Genomic DNA, 20889 nt, shown 5'->3' with positions numbered 1-20889 from the left:
TCAAATTCTACGAAATCATCACCAACATATATATCTACATTATAAATAAGATTGTCTTTCTTTTAATCTATACAATATAGGGGAAAAAATAATAAGAAACAAGAAATGATAACTAGGTCAGTCCCATATACAGGTCTTTCCAATTATTCTTTACCACAGGCCAAAGCATAGTACTCCACTCACTCCCTGATGCACAACATCGAATATGACACATAATCAACAAATGGATTTTCCCATGCATTTCCACATTTCAAGTATTTGAAAATCCAATAGAAAATTTCTATTTCCATTATCAGCTTGATGCTAGGAAACCAACTGTTCTTTCTTACTGTTTGCCTCTTCAGCTTTGTTGCTCTCTTCTTGTGCAGGTGGTTTTCCACCAGCAGGGTAAGACAATCTCCGGGCCTTTGTGGTTCCCTTTCCATTGGTTAAAGGAAGTTTGACCGAAACAGATGTTTTAGGTGTCAGTGGAATTACATTCCTACCAACCTTGCTAGACTGCCTACTCTGGGGTTTCTTTGGGCTAATAGACTTAGCAGGGACACGGCTTTCCCATGGGCGGGCAGCAATCCAGCGTTCCAACCAGCTCCAACCCCAATTAGTCTTATTAAGTTCATAATTACCCAGCCCATGCATCTGACTAGCATTGGCCCTCCACTGCAAATCATGGTATAGTGTCCATTTCAATTGGATCCAGTGAGCCAAAATAATGAGAATCACACATTTTCATTTTGGAGAACATACCTGATGAGAAAAGGCATATGCCATGGTTCGCTCCCGCTTAACTGCTGCTTCTTCTCTCTGATGTATCCTTCCAAGAGTTTCCTCCATCGTTTCAGAGCCACCACACCATTCCACCTATTATCCATTTGAACTACTACTCAGACAGTGAAAGATAAAATGGGGTAATTGGGTTAAAAAAGGCCCATGTATGAAATACTTTAATTGAAGGACACTGGCCCTGGCAGTAATCAGTAAAAAAGATGTACTCAAGTTTCTGATCTTCAAATGAAAAAAAATGGAAAAAGAAATGATAGGCCCCAGGGTTTGATTTCAAATTGTTAGCAAATGACAGACTTTGCTAAAGAATGAATCACGTTTTAATCTTATCTTATCTTTTTTATATTAATTTAAACCTTTCTTTTTTTAGAGAAAGCACCAATGACATGAGGGATGAATCAAGAATCTCAGAATTGCTATCCTGAGGTAAGGAAAGTTTTAAAGGGAGAAAACCCTGGATGCAACCCCATCTAACAATTTTGCAATATTACTATCAGAAACTGACAGAGCAAGGAGCCCAAACATCACTTCTCATAAGCTTCCATGGGAAAGAGATGCCATTTAGTCTAAAGACCATTGTCACTATTATTAACAAGTTCCAAGTCATGCAATTCCTCATGGATGGGGAGCAAGTGGTCTAACCTCTAGGCCATGAAGTTTTGCCTCAAGTTTCAGTTGATTCTCAAGTTTCTTCTGTCTAAGCCGACCTTCTGTTACCATGCAAAGTCTGCGAGCTCTAATCTGGGTCTGTATATTGCTCCAAGAGTGAAGATGGGTCAATGTTGTTGTAGCTTGCTTCTTAACAGAATAACCTTGGGCTACGATTTGTAGTCTTACTGCTCCTTTCAAACGACGTAAAGTTTTCCTAGCCTGCAAGACAGCAGGATGTGAAAATAAATCATTGAATCACAAGAACCAGCAAAACAAAGATAAAGCTTGTACATGACATCAATAAATTCACAATGAAAGGTTACACTGCTCCTCTGCTAGTTTTAATACGTACTTATTAAGAAGTTGATAAGCTAGCCACCTAATATTCGCTCAAAGGAAAACATGAGCAAGACTTAAGTACAGTAGTTAGTTACTGTTCCTTAGGTTTCCCTTTTAAAATTTTGCTATGTGGATTCTCATAGGATGAAAGTGTATTTTTTAGTTAAGCAGCTACATGGTTAAATCTTAAGAGGGGAACCTAAAAACACAGCATCTAAGGTACTGTGCCTAAGTTTTGTCCGGAAAAAATAGGTTCATATATTCCCAGTCACAAATTGGTGGCCAATTGCTAACCATATTATTTAGAACTAAGGCCTAGCAGAATAGAATCATTACCAATTATACAGCAGAGATCAAATAAACACTGCAAAAAGAAGATAAATAAGAAAAATTTTCAAGGTTCATATAGCCTATGCTAACTACAATTAACAGGGAAAAAATATCAAACTAGAAAGCAGGATCAGTACTGTTCCCTCTTATAACAGGAAGTAAGGACACTTTCCATGAGCCTAATCAAATGCAAACAGTTCCTGTTGAGAGCAAGTTCCTTCTTTTTGGGCCAAAAAGTTGCTAAACCTATGAACTTAAGGGGTTCTTGAAACTAGGGGAAATGTACTTCCATACAATATCTTCCATCTTGCAGGAATGCCTATACACCAAGGAAACACGTGACAGTCATACTGCAAACTGATTGATAATTATGAGAATGTCCAGAAAATTGGGGAAAATATGTCTTATTTTAATGCATCCCAAAGATATGCCAAAGAGCTATTCTTAGTCGGAAGCATATGACAGTTATAACATGCACTGCCCTTAAATTTTCCTAAAGGAAAGAACTTTACTCACTTAATAGTTAATAATGACCTCAAAAATAGTTACTAACTTTTCTAGTTACTAACTTACTAGAAACACATTTATATCTTTCAATTGCTTGATTAGATACCATAACAGTGATAATCCAGTTCAGGCATGTACCTTGGAAGTCATTATATGACTACCATTTTACCTACTTTTCAACTTTTTTTTTGCATTCTCTCCTCCATGACCTATATTTTAACTCTTGTGACAGGGCCAAAGATATCCTAGTCAATTAGAGTGAATTATTTTATAAAGAAAAATCAAGTAGGCCTTCTTCTCTGCTTTCTATAACTGTTTATTTAATTCTTCACTCATTGGGGTGAAGACAAAATGGTTTGGTCTCTTTCAAAAAGCTTCAGTGTGAGATTATAAAGGCATTGAAGATGGAGGAGAGAAATTTTCCATGGCAAAGTATATGGCAAGTAAAAGTCCACCACAAGTGGCCTTCTTTGGGTGGACAACCGCCATGGATAAGACTCTAATGATGGATAATCTGAGATGATAGAAATATTATAATCACTAATTGGTGCTGCACGTGTAAATCTAATGGAGAGCCGGTCGATCATATTTTTTCTTCACTGCGAGATTCCTTGAGAATTATGGTCTTTTGTTCTCTGTTAGTATGTGGTGGCTTGGGTTACGCCAAGTTCTATGATTGGCTTATTGGGATGGACACTTTGGAAAACATGATTAGGGCTAAACTTGGAAGTTTGCTCCGTTGTACTTGATGTGGACCTAGAGGGAAAGGAATGCATTCACTTTTGAAGACAGTGAGCTATTAGTGGTGAAGCTGTCAAGGGTCCAGCTCATTTGTCTTGACAGCTTTTGTAGATTTCATTGATCATCTGAATCTTAGATTTTATTTTTCTTTACTATGCTTTTTCTTGCTTGGCTCTATGTATACTTCCCGTGTACTAAGGTTGTGTCCCTTTTTGCTCTTTTTCAATTAATTTCATTTACTTTAAAAAAAAAAAAAAGCAGAACAGATTTGGTTTAGTCCATTGACCAAAGAAACTCTATTGCTTTATAATTTTCCAAAATAAATTGATCAAAATTAATCCAAGCCTGCCTAACCAAAGAGTTACTAAAGATTTAAGACCCTTGAATGATTGCTTTCCATTTACTTGGATCTCTCACTGCTCTTCAGTAATGAGCAAATAATTTTTTATTTTTTATTTTTTGTCAATGCAAGATGTTAAATGGATTTTTTAATCAGATAGAAATCCTTTTTGCATAATGTTGTACAAATTTGTTAGCATGCATGTTTTAGTATATTCTCAATTGTCAATTCCCCATGACAAATGCAAATAAAACCTAGGAAAACAAGAAGTAAAAAGGAGAACAACAACAACAATAAAAATAACAAAGCCTTAGTCCCCCCCCACAAAAAAAAAAAAAAATAGAAGAAGAAATTTATTAAGGATGGCACTGCAATAAACCAACTCATCTTAGACCATTCTATTTAGGACTCTTGTTTGTAAATTTTATAACAGGACATGGCCAATGAGCTCTAGTGGTATTTTTTACTCCCATGCGAATGGCAGAGGGTGACTTTTGGGCATGTGTGTAACTGTAACTTACCAATATTAAAAAAAAAAAAAAAAAACAATTTGTAACTCAACATACCATGTAAGCCCGGAATGCAGTCTGAATCTTTGTAGCAGCGATATCCTCAACTGGCATGCCAAGTAACCCATGATTTCTACTGTTAGCACCATTGGCCAACCATGAGTGATTCTTCGATTTAACGGGATTTGTTGATTTCGCAGAAACTGAGGATCCCTGTAACAATCAGAAAATATGAGAATCAGCCACTTTATACCAACTTCAGTCCTGCATAATAAGCGCATGTAGTTCATAGTAAAGCTACCAGTTGATCAAATGTTCTTTTTTTTTTGATAGGTACTAGTTGATCAAATGTTCTTTTGTTTTTTGATAGGTACTAGTTGATCAAATGTTCTTCACCTATAGCATGACAATGTTACATAAAGTTATACCTTCTACCATGTCAAGCATGATAAATAACAATAGGCCCATTGAAAACATAAATTATAAATCCCAAACCTTGACAAACTCTATTTAGGTTTCCTAATCCTGAACTCAATCACCTCTTCAGTCTTCAAGTAGCGATATATAATTTAGCAACAATAGCTCATTACTTTCAATTCCAAGCCAAAACCTTGACTAACTCTATTTAGGTTTCCTATTCCTAAACTTAATCCCCCCTTCAGTCTTCAAGTAACAATACATAATGTAGCAACAATAGCTCATTACTTTCAATTCTAAGCCTATAATTAGTAGGAACTCAATGTGACAGCTAAAGGGATTGCAAAATTAGAAAGAAGATAACAATTTAGTTTTTGATCCATTGGAGGCCTGTTGGGAAAATAGTCCCATTTAGCAGTATTATGGCGATTGAAGGGCTCCATACCTTTACTTGTTTTGAACTGCCGCGCTTTCCTTTCTTTGAGCCGATTATTGTCTTAAACCAATGTCCAGAACCCATCCCTGCTATTAAGAATCTGTGTTTAACTCAACATACCCCTGAAAGTAATTCCAATGTAAATCTAGTCAAAATCAGCATCGAGAAAACAGCATAAAGTTTAAGAATTTATAACATTTAGTTTTTCTTTTCCTCTACTACTCACTACTCAGCAACCAACCAGACAATCATCAACAGGATGTTTGAGGCTGCCACATCTTATTAGTAGTTATAAAACAATCATAACTCAATTAACAAATACAAAAATGATATGAAACAACTCCACAAGATTTCAAACTTAACCAAATTGGAATCAGAGAGAAGGAATCATAATCTTATAATAATATGCAAGACAGCTTTCACCAATTGATTATATACCCACCAAAAATTAAATTGTATATCACACAAGAAACCACATTACAACCAACTAATCAGAGAAAGTAACAAATAACTGGATTCCAAAAGAATCTGCATTATTCCTAGTAATTCTCTTACAATTAGCTTCCAGATCCCACATATTCACTCCCAAGTAACAACTGGGTATCCCCAAATTATATTTGTCATGCCAGAAATGAAAGAAAACAGCAAAAATATAAACAAAAGAGTCGGTGGGTAAGCATGACATACCAGAGAATAGGCTCCAAAGGGTCCAAAACAGACCCTTTTTGAAAAATGGGCACTCAAGAGATCTTGGGACCAAAAAAGGTGTTGACAATAGTATTAGTAGTGGTAGTAGTAAAGGAGAAGGAAAACTTGAGAAAATAATAAAAGGTGGGTGTGCAATATGGCTCGCCATGGCCCCAACACTAGCTTTTCTGTTCTTTCTTTATTTTTACTTCTACTACAATTTTTTTTTCCTGAAAAAAATATTCACCCCAAAAAAAAGAAAAAGAAAAAGATCAGTGTATATAAAACGATAAAATCTCTCTCTTATTTGTTGTTCTGTCTGTCTCTGAGTCCTCAATCAAAGGCTCAACCAACGGTACAGCTCATGTGGATGTGAATGTTGTGCAGTGTGGTCAGTGGTGGTGTAGTTGGTGTTGGATTTTGTATTTTTAATTTTCATTTATTCTTTTGAGGTTTGACAATTCAACAGAAGGTTGGCTAAAACGACAGCAGAACAAACAGAGACAATGTTTTTTTCGTGTGTTTTTTTAATGAAGTAACAGTGATAAATGATCTTGCTTTTTTTTTTTTGCTGAATGATAAATGATCTTGCTTGATAGTGATGGCCCGCCTTTTCTTAAATGGAATATGATGGATTAGTCTCTGGCCTACTTACTGATCTTCCTCGAAAGGGAATTTTCAATTATTGATATGAGTTTTGCAATGGAACAAAAAATAATTTATGTAATCATGGTCCTTCGATAGCGAGTGCAATGTACTCTCAAATTTTGTCCATCACACAATCCGGTCTATATCATTTCTAAGATATCGTATGAATAGAGAGGAAATTAGTCTAGCAAGATGTTGAGATCATTCACAATTCACAAAGCAAAAAAAAAAAAAAATAATAATAATAATAATAATAATACTGTTGAAAGTGCTGTATTGTTATTTTAGCACCAAACACACCAAACCCCGCCCCCTCCCCCCCTCCCCCCAAAGAAAACCTTCTTCATCAAATCTCTCGAAAGCAAACAAAATTTGACACTCGGCTACCGTGAGCTTCTTTAGCGACTCAGACGCTTTATTTGTTTTACTGGAAAATTTTCTGTAAACATATTTTTCTATATTTTCTAGTGTTTGGTAGTACAAAGAAAAACTGGTCAACAGAAAACTATTTTTAGTCAATGGAAAATCCTAATAAAAATAAAACTTGTTTTTGTATAGATTGTTTTCCAACAATTTTTTTTTGGAAAACAATCTCTCTCTCACAGTACGTTCTCTCACTCTTTCTCTTTTCCCTTTTCTTTTTCTTTCCTCACACCCTCACAGTCGCTAACTCTGGTTTCTCCTCTTCCATAGATCTCTCTCCCTCACTCTCTCTCTATATTTCTCTTCCCCTTTATAACAAAGTTCTTTAAGTAGATTTTTTTTCCCTCATTGCTCAATAATTATTTCATTCCTCTCTACCAACTTACAAAAGAGAACATATTTGCAACGGTAACTATTTCATTCCTCTCTACCAAAATCTCAATTCTTTACTTTGAATTTCAAACTTGATTTTATTTTTTCTCTAAGAAATTTTTGGTTTGATGGATTCCAGGTAGAAGTTTTTTTTGCACATAAAAGTGCTAAAAAAATAAAAATATAAAAAAGAAGAAAGAAAGAATGAATGAAGTAAAAGACAAAATTTTTAACATAGTGCCTATATGGCTCTAAATTGCTTTTACATAGGATAATATTTTTCGTTGATAGATATATTATGCAGATACTATGCAGTGATGATATATTATGTAGATGCATTATATAAATACATAATTTTGAGTAATATCAAAGACTTGTGGTTGACCATAATAGACAATTAATATACCAGCAAAAAGAGTAGAAAATTAAAAGTTATTATTATTTATACTTATTAAAGACGTATTCCCTTATCAATTTTATGTATATAGACAAATGGTTAATATATATATATATATATATATATATATATATATGTATGTATGTATGTATGTATGGATGTTTCTGTCCATATATATGAGCAAGATGAGTGGTAGAAATCATGAAAATTTGACAACTAATTTTGATTGTATCTATTGTCAAAATTTTAGTATGAAAACCAAATTCATTCTTAGTTTTTTTTTTATTATTTATATTGATTACATTAGTTGGTTTACATAATACACATGTTTTAAATTACACAAAAAAATAAAAATAAAAATGAAAATAAAAATTTGCATACCAAACACCGGAAAACATTTTCAAGCTCATTTTCAAGTTCGTTACCAAATACTGAAAAATGATATAATTTTTAAAAAAATGCTCTTTAATAAATGAACTATTTTTCAAAAAATATTGATACTGAAACAAACAAAACGAAAGCATTCACACGTAAAAGATATCTCATTTTACCATTTTAAAAGTTATTTTATTTATTTCATCGCATCATTTTTCAACAAATCCACCATCTCAATCTTTATTTCTTCTGGTACTTTATTTAAATTTATTTTATTTTATTTTTTATTTTTACAGTTTCTCTCTCTACCCCTCTTCCTCCAGGCAACTAGCTCCTGCAAAACCCATTAAAATACCGCCAATCACATCCCATTTAACCCACCAGACACCGGCCAACAACCACCATGCCACCTTGTAAATCTATTAAAAAAACCACCAACAAGAACCACCAAAAAAAAAAAAAAAAGACACACACACAACCCACCAAAAACCACCACACCGGCTACGAAAACCACGCCACCACCAAGAGAAAACACACGCACACGCACACGCACACGCACACGCACAACAACAACCAAACATAACCCACAACCCATAACCCCACGCCACCGTTGCACCACCACGCCCCATGCACCACAGACCCACCATGACCCACACCCACAGCCACCATGCCTTAGACCCACCACGACTTAGACCCACCACGACTCAAACGCACAGCCCACCACTCCTCCGCCACGAGATCCAACTCATAAAACCCCTCAGCCAGTAGATCGGAGAAGCTTTGATCTCTGCTTCGTCGGCATGGAGGCCCAATCACTAGAGATGTGAGGAAAGAGAGAGTGAGAAAGAAATGGATTGAGACCAGAGAAAGTGAAAGCCAGATGAGAGAGAAAGAATTAAAAGGATTAAAAGAAAGTGAGTTTGTTTTGTTCTGATCGATGTGGGTTTGTTGAGTTCGTGGGATTTTTTTCGATGTGGGATTGTTGCGTTTGTGTGATTTTATTTTCTGGTACCCATTTGATCTTCGAGTGTCTGGTAAAAATCTCATCAAGAGTACACTATCACCCATTTGAGCTTGTGGATGTTTGGAACATCCAATGGAGTGGCCAGACAAATGTGTGTGAAGAGTTGGTGACCAATATTTGTTGCCATTTTCACTTTTCTTGGTTCTTTATCATGGAAAAGTGAATGATATGAGAGAACTAGTTCTATCTCATGAAGTGGTGAGGCTGGTGGCAGGTGTTTTTTTTAGGTTGTGGTGGCTGGCTGTGGCTAGTGATGGGTGTGGCTGTGGGTTTGCTTGGACGGAGTTGAGAAGAATGTGAACTGTTTGGACTACTTTAGAGGAGAGAGTCATGAACAGGAAGAGAGAGAATAAGAAAATAATATTTAAATGAAGTGTTAAAAAAATAGAATAATTGATGTTGGATGAATAGTAAAGTGAGTTGTTAAAAGAGATAAAGTAATGTTTTGAGGCCCAAGAGGGGTGGCCTAATTAGTGTGAGATCTCGCAAGCATGCACAAAGTCTCTCGTTCGAGTCGTGGTGGATACCATATGGGGGTGGACTCCTAGCATGTTTTGCACTTCTTTCGCTGGCTCTCTTGAAGTACTAAGGTGAGGTCTGTGGCATCCCAGTCACAGTAGTTATGACTCAATCCAACATTTCCTAGCGGGGTGCCTTTATTAGGTTACGCCCTAGGATAAGCCACATATGATCGCCTCCACCCCTTTTTTATCATAAAAAAAAGTAATGTTTTGGATTGCTAAATACTAAAAATTTTATAATGTTTAATGTAAATGCTCTGAGGCACCTATCTTATAGACATTTGAGTTTTATTTATTTATTTATTTATTTACTTATTATTATTATTAGAAATGATAACAAGCGAATTAGTCTAGTAAAATTGTAAAATGTTGAGACGCCACTTTTTTAAATTAAATTAAAAAATACTTAAATTAAAGGGGCTGCCTTTCTTGAATATGGTGTGTTACTCTTGCAGTCTTGCTTACAAATCTTTCTCAAAATAGGATTTTTAATTATTGATGTTAGTTTCACAAGGGAACAAAAACTGATTCATGTAATCGTATGATTGCTGTTTTTTTTTTTCTTTCTTTACGGTGTTGGACTTGGGTGCTTTGTGTCCTACTCCTGAATGCTGGAGTTAAGGTTGAAAAGTATTCTGGCCATTAATGAGTGTTTTCTTGGGCCCGTGTAAGACATTACGAGTTGGTGTGGCAAAAAATAAACTCACGACCTTCGGCTCATAAGACCAACGCGCTAACCAATCGAGCTACGTGGACCCTGCGGTTGTCTTCAATTTGGTTCTTTTTTTAATTGAACAGTAGTGTATAGCAAAAACAAATAATCGTAATTATATCATTCAAATTACATATTTTTTTTAAGTGAGGTTCAAATTATATATGATATTAATTTATACTTTTTTAAAATTATTTAATTTTAAAAGATGTAATGGTTTCTCAATATATATATATATATATGATTTAGAATTTAATTGATGGGTAATTCTAGCGTACCCCCTTTTTTTTTTGGGGTATGGTACCCACTAGTAGTTGAACCGCCATATCAGGTTACCAAAAATATCGCGTTTGATGATGGTCACCTAACCGTATTGTGTAATCTTAATATCACATGTAAGCATCTTTTGTCGCACATTTCGGTAGTTCCTTATTTTTTCTCACATTTAATAGTATCATCCCGCAGATCGTAGTCGCTGTCAACGTATGTGTACTTTGTCACATTCGAAGGTTCCATTTTTTTTTTCTCACATTTGATGGTACCATCCTCACATTGCGCGTCATGCCACACGTGTGATTATACTTTTTTGTCACATTCGATGGTTCGCTTTATTTTTTCTCACATTTGATGGTACCATCTCGCATTGTGTACCAATATCACATGTGGTGTATTTTTGTCACATTCGATGGTTCCTTTATTTTTTTCTCACATTTGAGTTGGATCATCTTCCACATTCTTGATACACATCACATCGCGTAGTATCTTTGTCACGTTATTCAATGGTTCCTTATTTTTTTCTCACATTTTATAGTACGAAATATCTTCACATTACGCGATACCATCATCACATGTGATTATACTTTTGTCACATTCGATGGTTCCTTTATTTTTCTCATATTTGATGGTACCGTACCTCCGTTGTGTAGTGATATCATGTAGTGTATTTTTGTCACATTCGATAGTTCCTTTATTTTTTTCACATTTGATGGTATCTTCACATTACGCAGTACCAACATCACATGTGGTATTTGTACTTTTGTCACATTCGATGGTTCCCTTATTTTTTTTCTCACATTTTATAGTACCATCCTCAGCATTTACGCGATGCCAAAATTACATGTGACTATACTTTTGTTACATTCGGTGGTTCCTTATTTTTTCTCACATTTTATGGTACCATCCTTACATTGTGTAGTACAAGCATCATATTTGATTGTAATTTTGTCACATTCAATGGTTCCCTTATTTTTTTTTCTCACATTTTATAGTAACATTCTCACATTATGCGAGTACAAACATCACATGTGACTATACTTTTGTCACATTCGATGGTTGTTATTTTTTCTCACATTTTATGGTATCATCCTCATTCTTGATATCAGCATCCTTCACGTGCTTGCACTTTTGTCACATTTGGTAGTTCCCTTATTTTTTTTCTCACATTTTATGGTATCATTCTCACATTGCGTAAATGCAAGCATTACGGCGACTATTTTTTTTGTTATATTTGATGGTTCCCTTATTTTTTATCACATTTTATAGTACCAAGTCTCACATTTCGTAATCTTCAACATCACATATGACTATACTTAACATCGCATGTGGCTGTCTTTTATCACGTTCGGTGATTCTCTTGTTTTTTTCTCACATTTTATAGTACGAGCCTCACATTACATAATATCGCAACTCGCAATGTGATTCTTTTATCCTTTGGTAGGAGCCAGAGGGGGTGTGGGGGGGCACCTACCCCGCTTGACTACTAATTTTTTTTTTTTTTTTTGTATTAGTAGTCACGTGAAAAAAAAAAAAAAAAAAAGCTTCTACTTGTTGAAACTTGAAAGTGACCAAACCACCTATTTCACTATTTTTTTTATATCATTATTTACATCATTGTTACTATTTATGATACTTTTCACAGCATTTTATCTTTAAATGATGCTAGAGATATTACAAATTTTACTACTTATGTCTTACAAATTAGCATGTCACCAATCATAAAAAATAATTTCAAACATTTATTCATTATATTTTTTAAGTAACACTAATCATATTTTTACTCCACCCGTTTGTAAATTTTTTAGTAGCTATGAATTGGTTGTTTTTGTTTATTTATTTTAATAATATGAAATATATTCATATTTGCTTACAATTTTTATTTATTTTGTTATTATTGTTGATTAATGTTTATTAGATAAATTTCACTTTTAATATCATCTTTTAATTTTGCCCCCTCTAGACTAAAATCCTAGCTCCGCCACTACTTTTATCACATTCATAATTCTCTTATTTTTTTTCTCACATTTAAAGGTACTATCCTCACATTATGCAACATCAATATCACATGTCAGTGCACTTTTATGGAATTCCCTATTGAGTAGTACCACCGTTCTGTACTTTCGTATAAGAAAAATTAGATTCATAATCTCAACCTTTAATTTAATCCAACAGTTGTAACTAGTTACCACGTCATCGATCCGTGTCTCACCTAGTGTTGGGCTACCTTTCTTCACCTCTCCCCTTTCTATTGTCTTCAGATTCACCAAATCCAATTATCAAAACTTTTGTCTATTCCAACAAGTTTAATCTCCATAACCATGGCTACAACTGGAAGCCTCCGAGGCCCACCGACCACCACCGGCGGTGCTTGCCGGTCTAACCTTCTCCTCTCTTAAGGTCCCTCTTTTTTCTCGTTCTCTTAAGTCTAGCCGTGACCAAGATTTTTCTTGCCCCAACACCACCATCTCTAGTGGTTTCTCAACAACGTCACCAACGCTAGTGGTCGTCGGGTACCCTCTCTTTCTCCTTAATTTATTTTCTTTTCTATGTGGGTTTTTTTTTTCCTCTTGTTTGCTCATTGATTTTGGGGTGAGAGGGATGAGATTTTGTTTTATGACTAACATTTTGTTGCAGTTTTGATTAGCTTGATAAATGGGTTTTCTTGTTTGGATTTCTGGAATTAGCAATAACTGTTATTATTGGCATTTTTAAAGCTGGTTTTTGGGTGAGCATTAAAGATGTTTGTTGAAATGCCTCATAGAGTTTTAGTTCATCTCTCTGTATTCTGCCCTTTTTTTTTTTGGATTTTTATGCCAAAACTGTGATGCTATGTGTATGGAAATTGGATTTTTTTTTTTATTAGCTTGATTAATGGGTTTTCTTGTTGAGTGTAAAGCTTGATGGTTTTGCTTGAGTTTGAAAATTAGGGCTTTGCAATATGGCCGAATCTATTGTGATTGAATGAAAATGGGTTTTCTTGTAATTGTTGTGTGTATGGGTCTATTGGCTTTGGCATTTTGGAAATGTTGATACTAGATCTTTGATTTTTTCTTCTGATCTTGATTTCTTTGCCTAAGAGTATCCATTTCTTATTCCTTAGTTTCTTTCACTGAAACAAAACTATTATTCTTAGCTTGATAAAAATCTCTCAGTTTGAAGTTTGTTACAGTGGATCAGTTTTTTCTCACATTTGACAGTTTCATCCTCACATTGTGCAATTCCAACATCACATTTAACAGTTCTTTTCTCATATTTGGTGGTTTCCTTTCTTTTTTTTCTCACATTTGACGGTTCTATCCTCATATTGTGCGATTCCAACATCACATATGACAGTTATTTTGTCACATTAGATGTTTCCCTTACTTTTTTTCTTACACTTGATGGTTCCATCCTCATATTGTGCAATTTCAACATCACATGCGATAATTCTTTTTTTACAGTTGGTGGTTTTCTTACTTTTTTTCTCACATTTGACGGTTCCATCCTTACATTGTACATTTCCAACATCACATGTAAAAGTTCTTTTCTCACAGTTGGTGGTTTCCTTACTTTTTTCCTCACATTTGACGGTTCCATCCTTACATTGTGCGGTGCCAACATCATGTGTCAGTTCTTTTGTCACATTTGATAGTTCCCTTATTTTTTTTCTCACATTTGACGGTTCCATGCTCACATTGTATAGCATCCAACCCTCATTTGGTGAAAGGTGTTACATTGCTTAATGCAACTCCTTTCTGGGGATTTCTGCCTCACCTAATAACATCTCCTAGACTAGCAAAAATATTTCCATTGTCTGGAACATTTCCTCTGCCTTCTAGTGTGAGGAAGCTCACAGAATCCGTTTAAGTTTAACTGATCTTTTACATCACATGGTGTCCATTTTTGGATATATGTTCCTGTATTTCCAAGTCAGCTTGTCATGTCTTAAACCTATGAGCACCAGTGCATCGCATATAAGATCAGTAACCATCGTAAATGGGAATGTTATTATTTAATAAAATTTCAGTTGGCAGAAAATAAGTGATCCTAGAAGTATTGCAGAGATACTCAGGCAAGTTTATGCCGATCATACTCAGGTGAAACGGCAGGTCCCTGAAGCTCCATATTATGAGATCAGCCTAGTTGGTCACTGCCCTCATGATGAAGTTCCTAAGGTATGTAGTTTGGCACTCGCTAGTTTAGGGTGTTCTTAGATAGTGTTTGTAAAGAAATATACTCACATTGCATAAATCAAAATTGTGGTAAAGACAAATGAAAACTAAAACAGAATTTTACCTTGGTTAGCTTTATTTCCTTTTCTATTCTAGTACTTAGACCAGACCATTAACTGTTATTGATGATGCCGAAAAAATCACCAGTGAGTTGCAAGCACTCCTCAAACCAATGCAATACCTGCAAAAATAAAAACAGAGGACCTAAAAGAGAGCACCGGTGTGGTGCCGGCCAAAAACCCTCTGAAGGTCAAGTTAGAATCTTGTTTCTTCAACCCTAGAATGCCAGAGTTAAGAATATTGTGCGTACCTTCATATCTAGGGTTTCTGGGGTATTTATATTGGGTAGAATTGCCTTTCTTTTAGGATACAACTTCCCCCTCAAGTTCCTTTCCATATAGGAGTCTTCTCAAACGTGTGTCGCAAGAAGTCCAAGTATGCACGCTTGCGTAGAAATAAAGCAAATGTTGATTTAAAACATATCAAATGACGCAACCTGGAATCTTCAATTAATTCGTACATGACGGATACTCAATTAAATTTAACCGTCATAGTCGCGTCACCTACGGTGTCGATCCGTCTACATGCTCTCCGTCCCTTCGAGTTCTATGGGAATACCCGTCTCCTATTTTTATCCCCTTCAGTTATAGTCACACAGGTTGTGAATAATTTACTATATGGGTGGATCAAAAACCTGGAGACACATGGTTCACTTGCATTACCCCCTTCTTGATGATGGTGAAAGCATTAACTACAACATTGCTAGGGAGTTGGAATTTGTGAGAGATGGGTCAAGAAAATCATTGAGTGTGTGTTTCTTTGGATCCAAGTTCTCACTCTGGAACAGGATAAGCTCTTGCGTCAAATCTCAATTTGGGAATACAGATCTCAAATCTTGATACTGGCACCAACTTTGTCTTTGTTTTAAGCATAATGTATATATGAAAATGTACCATGTTTGTCATATACTGGTGTATTAAAAGAATCAATTAATGTATATCCATATTCTTTCAACTTCAATACTTGTTTTCTATCAAAAACAACTCTCCACAAAAGCCTAACGAGCAGAAAACTGTTGTTAAAACACAGCAAACGGGCAGAAAGATTCTTTGGTTGCCAAGCTCAAAATGCAATTATTGAGCGACCTGTTTGTCTGGAACTAGGCTTCTCTCCTCCACAAGATTGTGGTTCTGATTTGCTGTCCCTTTATATATTTATTTTCTCCATTTCTGTTTTCTTTAGTATACTTTCTGTATACTGCTTTTATCTTTTTTTTCTGTTCAATGAAATTTTTACTTCCTTATTGATAATAAAATATATATATATATAAAAGTATGGTTACGATTAGTTTGAATCAAAGGTCATAAAATTTTTGGGGGTCTAGGTTTTGTCTTCTAATAGAAGAAGATTATGGCATTATCGTAAGACAACCTTACTTTTTATTATCAATAAAAATTGCCTTTAGCTTCTAGGTTCTTTTGGGAACCGTAGGATTTACTTGCCAATGGGCTTTAGCCCAAACGTCACCTCCTCATTCGTTGGCCATCACCATTCATTTTCTTTAGACTGGAACGGATATTGTCCCCAGATTTAATCAATTTGTAACTTTTGTTTGACTGACATTTTCTGATTAATTCTTTTACACCCTTTCCTGTCATCAGTGTCCTTTGTTTAGCTCCCACAATGTTTGCATTACTCTCTATTTGGATTAAAATTCGTTGAAGTTCTACAGTCTTTTTACCACTGAACTGAGTACTTCATGTAGTGCATTTCTTTTTGAGGTTGCCAGTTGTTGTTGTTGTTGTTGTTGTTGTTGCTTTTGCTGTTGCTGTTGCCGTTGCTGTTGCTGTTGTTGCTGCTGCTGTGTTGTTGGGCATGCCTCTGCAACAGGATCTGCTGCATCTGCATATGCTGCTGCTGCTGCTGTTGTTGATGTTGTGGTTGTTGAGGTTGCTGCTGCTGCTCCCTTTCTTTAATCAACTGCGTCTGCGTTTTCATAATTCCATAAGCTTTGACTGATACAGTACAGTAGTAAAAATTGATGACGAGAATAATGCAAGAATGTGTTTGTCTGGTGCAGCTTCCCCCCAAAAGTACTGGGGGAGAATTCATATATTTTTCCATAGGAATGGCATGTTGTACACATCTATTTTTAATTGTATTTGTAGCATTAAAAAAATTCGTAACAATTATAATGTCAAAATAGGCTACCCTCCTATACCATGTTTCCAGCTAGGAACTTTATGCCATTTGACAGTTTTGCAGAAAGAATAAGTGATTTCCACAAAGATTGGCATACTAATTCTACGTCAGCAAATCAAAGTTCTTAAATGGCTACCTATGGGAAATGACTATCACTGAAGATGTGCAACTGATCTTCAAACTCACAACCCCGGCCCTTAAATAAGCCAATGATTCACCTCATATGTACCAAGGAAAAAGAGAAATCAAAGAAAAGGAACAATCAGGGCACATCTATTTTTGATAATTCGATAGTTGGGGGCAGAAGATTTGAACTCTATATGTGTCCGTTGAAAACACTAGGAGGTGCCAACCAGTTTAGCTACAAACATCTTGGCAGGAAACATCTAACATAAGGACATGTAAAGGAGATAACATGATTTAGTTTCTTTAAGAAGAATTCTGTCATTCACTCAACTGTCAATGAGCAATGCAAAAATATAAACCAGTCAAGCAAGAGAAACACCTAACACAGGTTTTTCTTCGAGGGAGATGAACTCTTGTTGCAGAAAGGAAAAGAAAAACTAAAGGCTAAGCATGGAGAAAGAGAAACCTTCATTTCTGATTCTAATTTCTTGTCACAGTCAAGGACAAATGCAAGATACAGTTAGCAATAATTATAATAGATGATACCAAGTTACAGACTTCCAAAAGCAGACAGAGCAATAGAAGTAGATTAGTTTCGATTTCCAGGATGTGAGACAAAGAAAAAGATAAATACCAGAAAGGCCATGATAACTATAAATGTGTTACACCAGTCACAGGAATAAAACAAGCAATTTTAGAATTAGCAAATCACAAAGTTAGCTGATATCCAGGATTCCAAAGTATAAACATCTAAGAGTGAGATCAGAACTAACGTTTTTCAAACAAATCTTAATAAATAATTTTGTTTTGCACCAACTAAACTAGAGATGGAAAGAGAATCAATAATTTCCCATAATTAATGCCACATAAGAGCTCAAGTTGATTCTGCATGGGAAGCTCAAAATCCGTACTTTCTTGAAAGGATAAGTGTCTATAGATGAAACAATTTGGAAAATGCATGATAGAAAAGTTCTATGTCTTTGAACCGCAAGTTTATTTATTCTCTTGCTTTACCAGGTAGTTACCGCATTTCCTCCTCTCTTGTACAATGATTGTCAAAACAAAACAAATACTAAAGGAGAATGTCCAAGAAAATAAAATATTCGTAACCAACCTCAATGTAAGATGCAGCAACCTCTGAGCGCTTCTCATTAGTTCAAGCAATAAATATATCCCAAAATACTGACCACCACTCAAAGAGAAAACCTCTAGGGGCATCAATAGCTGTAACCCATGTTCCAAAAATGTAAACCAATTAAAAAGGTTTAAAAGAGATGAAGAAAAAAGAGTCTCTCAGAAATGAAACTTGTCTTTGCATCCCAACATCTTGTTCTAATATACTCACCAACAGGATCAGATGATACTTTCCCTTCAGCTTGAAAAGCCTGCTTAGAAGCCTTTAAATCCCTCTTTACTAAATAATCATGGATATACACATCTAACCTGTAATTTAGAAGTAGCAAGAACATATTGTCTGGGTCATGAATATTAGGGGAAGAAAAATTAGAACTTTTACAAAGAACAATAGCTCAAAACAACAATAACCCAAGATTAAATACGAAATAGAGATTATAGAAAGCGTACAAAGAAACTGTGGTATCATTAGACAATTTCAGTCCAGGAACCCCAATGTTACAGCCACAAACATAAAAAATAAAAATAAAAATACTAAATCACTTATTGCACAAATTTAACTCCATTAAATAACAGAAAAACACAAACCCTAAAGTACAGAAAAGATACAAATACAACACATGCAAATTTACACATACACACACACACACAAATTAGCACAAAACTAAAGAGCACAACTTGAATCAAAATAATTTATACAAAAAAAAAAAAAAAAGAAAGGAGAAAAAACCCAGAAAATCTTAGAAACCCATAACCCAAATCAAACAGAAAACAGCAAAGGAAAGCCATAGAATGATAAGAAAAGAGAAACCCAGATAGAATAATGCAACAACAAGAACAAAAATGTAGGGGAAGAGTGAAAAAGAACTCTCATTTTATCAGCTTCCTAGTTAGTCTGAGACATGGTGGTTAAATCCAGTAGCTCACACACGAGCTAGGGATACAAATGTAAGACTCTTTGAGATTACCAAACCCAGAAGACCATAACTACCAAATTTTTCTGTCACTGAAAAAACATTAAAACCCACAAAAACAAACACACAAAAACACAAAGAGAGAATCTATGTGAATGAATGGAACCAAAAGATATACAGAACAAAAATATATAGTTAAGCACAATATAATATATATAGCATTAAGAAAAATTCCTGTCTTTAACGCCTTATTCTCCAAAACTGTTTGCTGGGCAAAATTAAGTGGACATTCATATTACTGCTTTTATAAGACCCAGATAAAGAAAAAAACCTAACTTTAATTTCTTCGATTCCTACCTTTTTTCTCAGCAACCAAACGTGGTATAATGAAAAACCCAATATAAACCCTAAATTTTCACAGTGATTAGTTGAACCCAGAAGAAAGAATAGTAAATAAAAGTTGGAGATTGAGATGGAAACAGAGAACCTGAAGATTGTGGGTGTCGCCGCCGATTTAGAATGGAAGAGAAGAAGCAAACGATGAGAGAAGCAAACGTGAGACAGGAGAAAGGGCTGAAAAGAATGTTTTAGTTTTTTGTTTATATATAAAACTGGTTTCACCGGTAACCAAAAACCCTTAAAATTATATCAATGGTCAAAATCAAAATCAAAATAAATTAACGACTCAGAGATAGGTGGGTACCGTACCCCCTTGTTTTTTTGGGGGTACGGTAGAATGACCCTTAATTGATTTTAAACTTTTCAGTTTTTGCACTTAATAATTCAATTGTTACAAAAATTAAATACTTAAATGAATACGTCGCTGAAAATTAGATTCCAATTGAAATCTAATTTAGGATTTAATTGGATTTGGACTTTTCGATTAAAATTAAAAATTAAATGGAACAAGTGGCGCAAAATTGAGAATTTAATTAAAATCTAATTGAATTTTTTCTAAGTTTTGGCTATAAATATATTACTGAAAAGCTTCATCTTTCTCGCTAATCTTTTTTTTTTTTGGTGGTAATTATCTTTCCCAATAATCAAAACTTGACAATTTCATTTATATGGTCCGACAAAAAATTGTTCATTATTTATGAAAAATAAAAAATAAAGCATCAATGGTTTTGTTAATTTCATTAAAAATTACTTGAAAGTTGGAGATTATCTTCCATATGTATAACAAGATTCCAAATTGTGTTCCATTCATGACTGACCTTTCTTCTTCTCTTAGACATCATCGTGCATTAGATCCATGATGTCCCACCAACTTTAGTTTAAATTAAAAAATCAAGTTAGTATGATGCTCTTCTAATTAGCCATAAAAGCTTAACCGCTTAAAAAACACATCAAGAGGAATTTGTTGGGGGATCCTCAACAGTCAACACACACAGCAATTTCATTAAAGAAACCGCGTTTGATATACCAACCAATTTGACCAACAGTGGTTTTCACAATATTATTAGCCATGTTAAAAGCCCACCCACCTATTTTAATACCAATATTAACAATATTATTGGATTCAAGACCTCAATGAGCATGACTGGCAATATTATTAGCTATTTGGGCACATTACTTTTCCAAAACTCGCCCTAATATTTCTCTCGCTATATATGTTTATTCATGCACACTTTTAAGTAAATGTAAAGACAGAAAATTATGTGCTTTTTGTACACCTTATAGCCGTGCAATGCACAAAATTTTTTTTATAGGCTCCCGTTTTAATTACATGACCAATACATTCCAAAAGTCATATAAAAGAATTCCAACATTTAGGGTACCAAATTAATATTTAAATCGCAATTTTTATAGCCAAA

The 20889-nt window shown here is 34.8% G+C and overlaps 1 protein-coding gene across 4 annotated transcripts; it reads right to left on the bottom strand.

Moving 5' to 3' along the window:
- Positions 1 to 5: 5 nt before the first annotated feature.
- On the bottom strand, positions 6 to 6146 carry LOC142637063 (protein IQ-DOMAIN 9). 4 transcript variants are annotated; one of them, XM_075811349.1, is made up of 6 exons: positions 5738 to 6146; positions 5060 to 5172; positions 4255 to 4410; positions 1423 to 1650; positions 745 to 858; positions 6 to 657 (listed from the first exon to the last, which is right to left on the bottom strand). In XM_075811349.1, exons 2-6 carry the CDS (start codon positions 5132 to 5134, stop codon positions 304 to 306), a joined length of 927 nt encoding a protein of 308 aa, XP_075667464.1. In that variant the 5' UTR covers positions 5135 to 5172; positions 5738 to 6146; the 3' UTR covers positions 6 to 303. The 4 variants fall into 4 exon arrangements, with proteins under 4 accessions (XP_075667464.1, XP_075667463.1, XP_075667465.1 ...); XM_075811348.1 differs by having other exon boundaries at positions 5060 to 5136; positions 5738 to 5992; XM_075811350.1 differs by lacking the exon at positions 5738 to 6146 and adding an exon at positions 5606 to 5737.
- Between the last annotated feature and the right edge of the window lie 14743 nt (positions 6147 to 20889).

The sequence above is a fragment of the Castanea sativa genome, chromosome 5 (genome assembly GCF_040712315.1).
Source record: "Castanea sativa cultivar Marrone di Chiusa Pesio chromosome 5, ASM4071231v1".
Classification (NCBI taxonomy): domain Eukaryota; kingdom Viridiplantae; phylum Streptophyta; class Magnoliopsida; order Fagales; family Fagaceae; genus Castanea; species Castanea sativa.
Note: the sequence above shows the minus strand (reverse complement) of the source record. Positions and strands in the feature narration are given on the sequence as shown.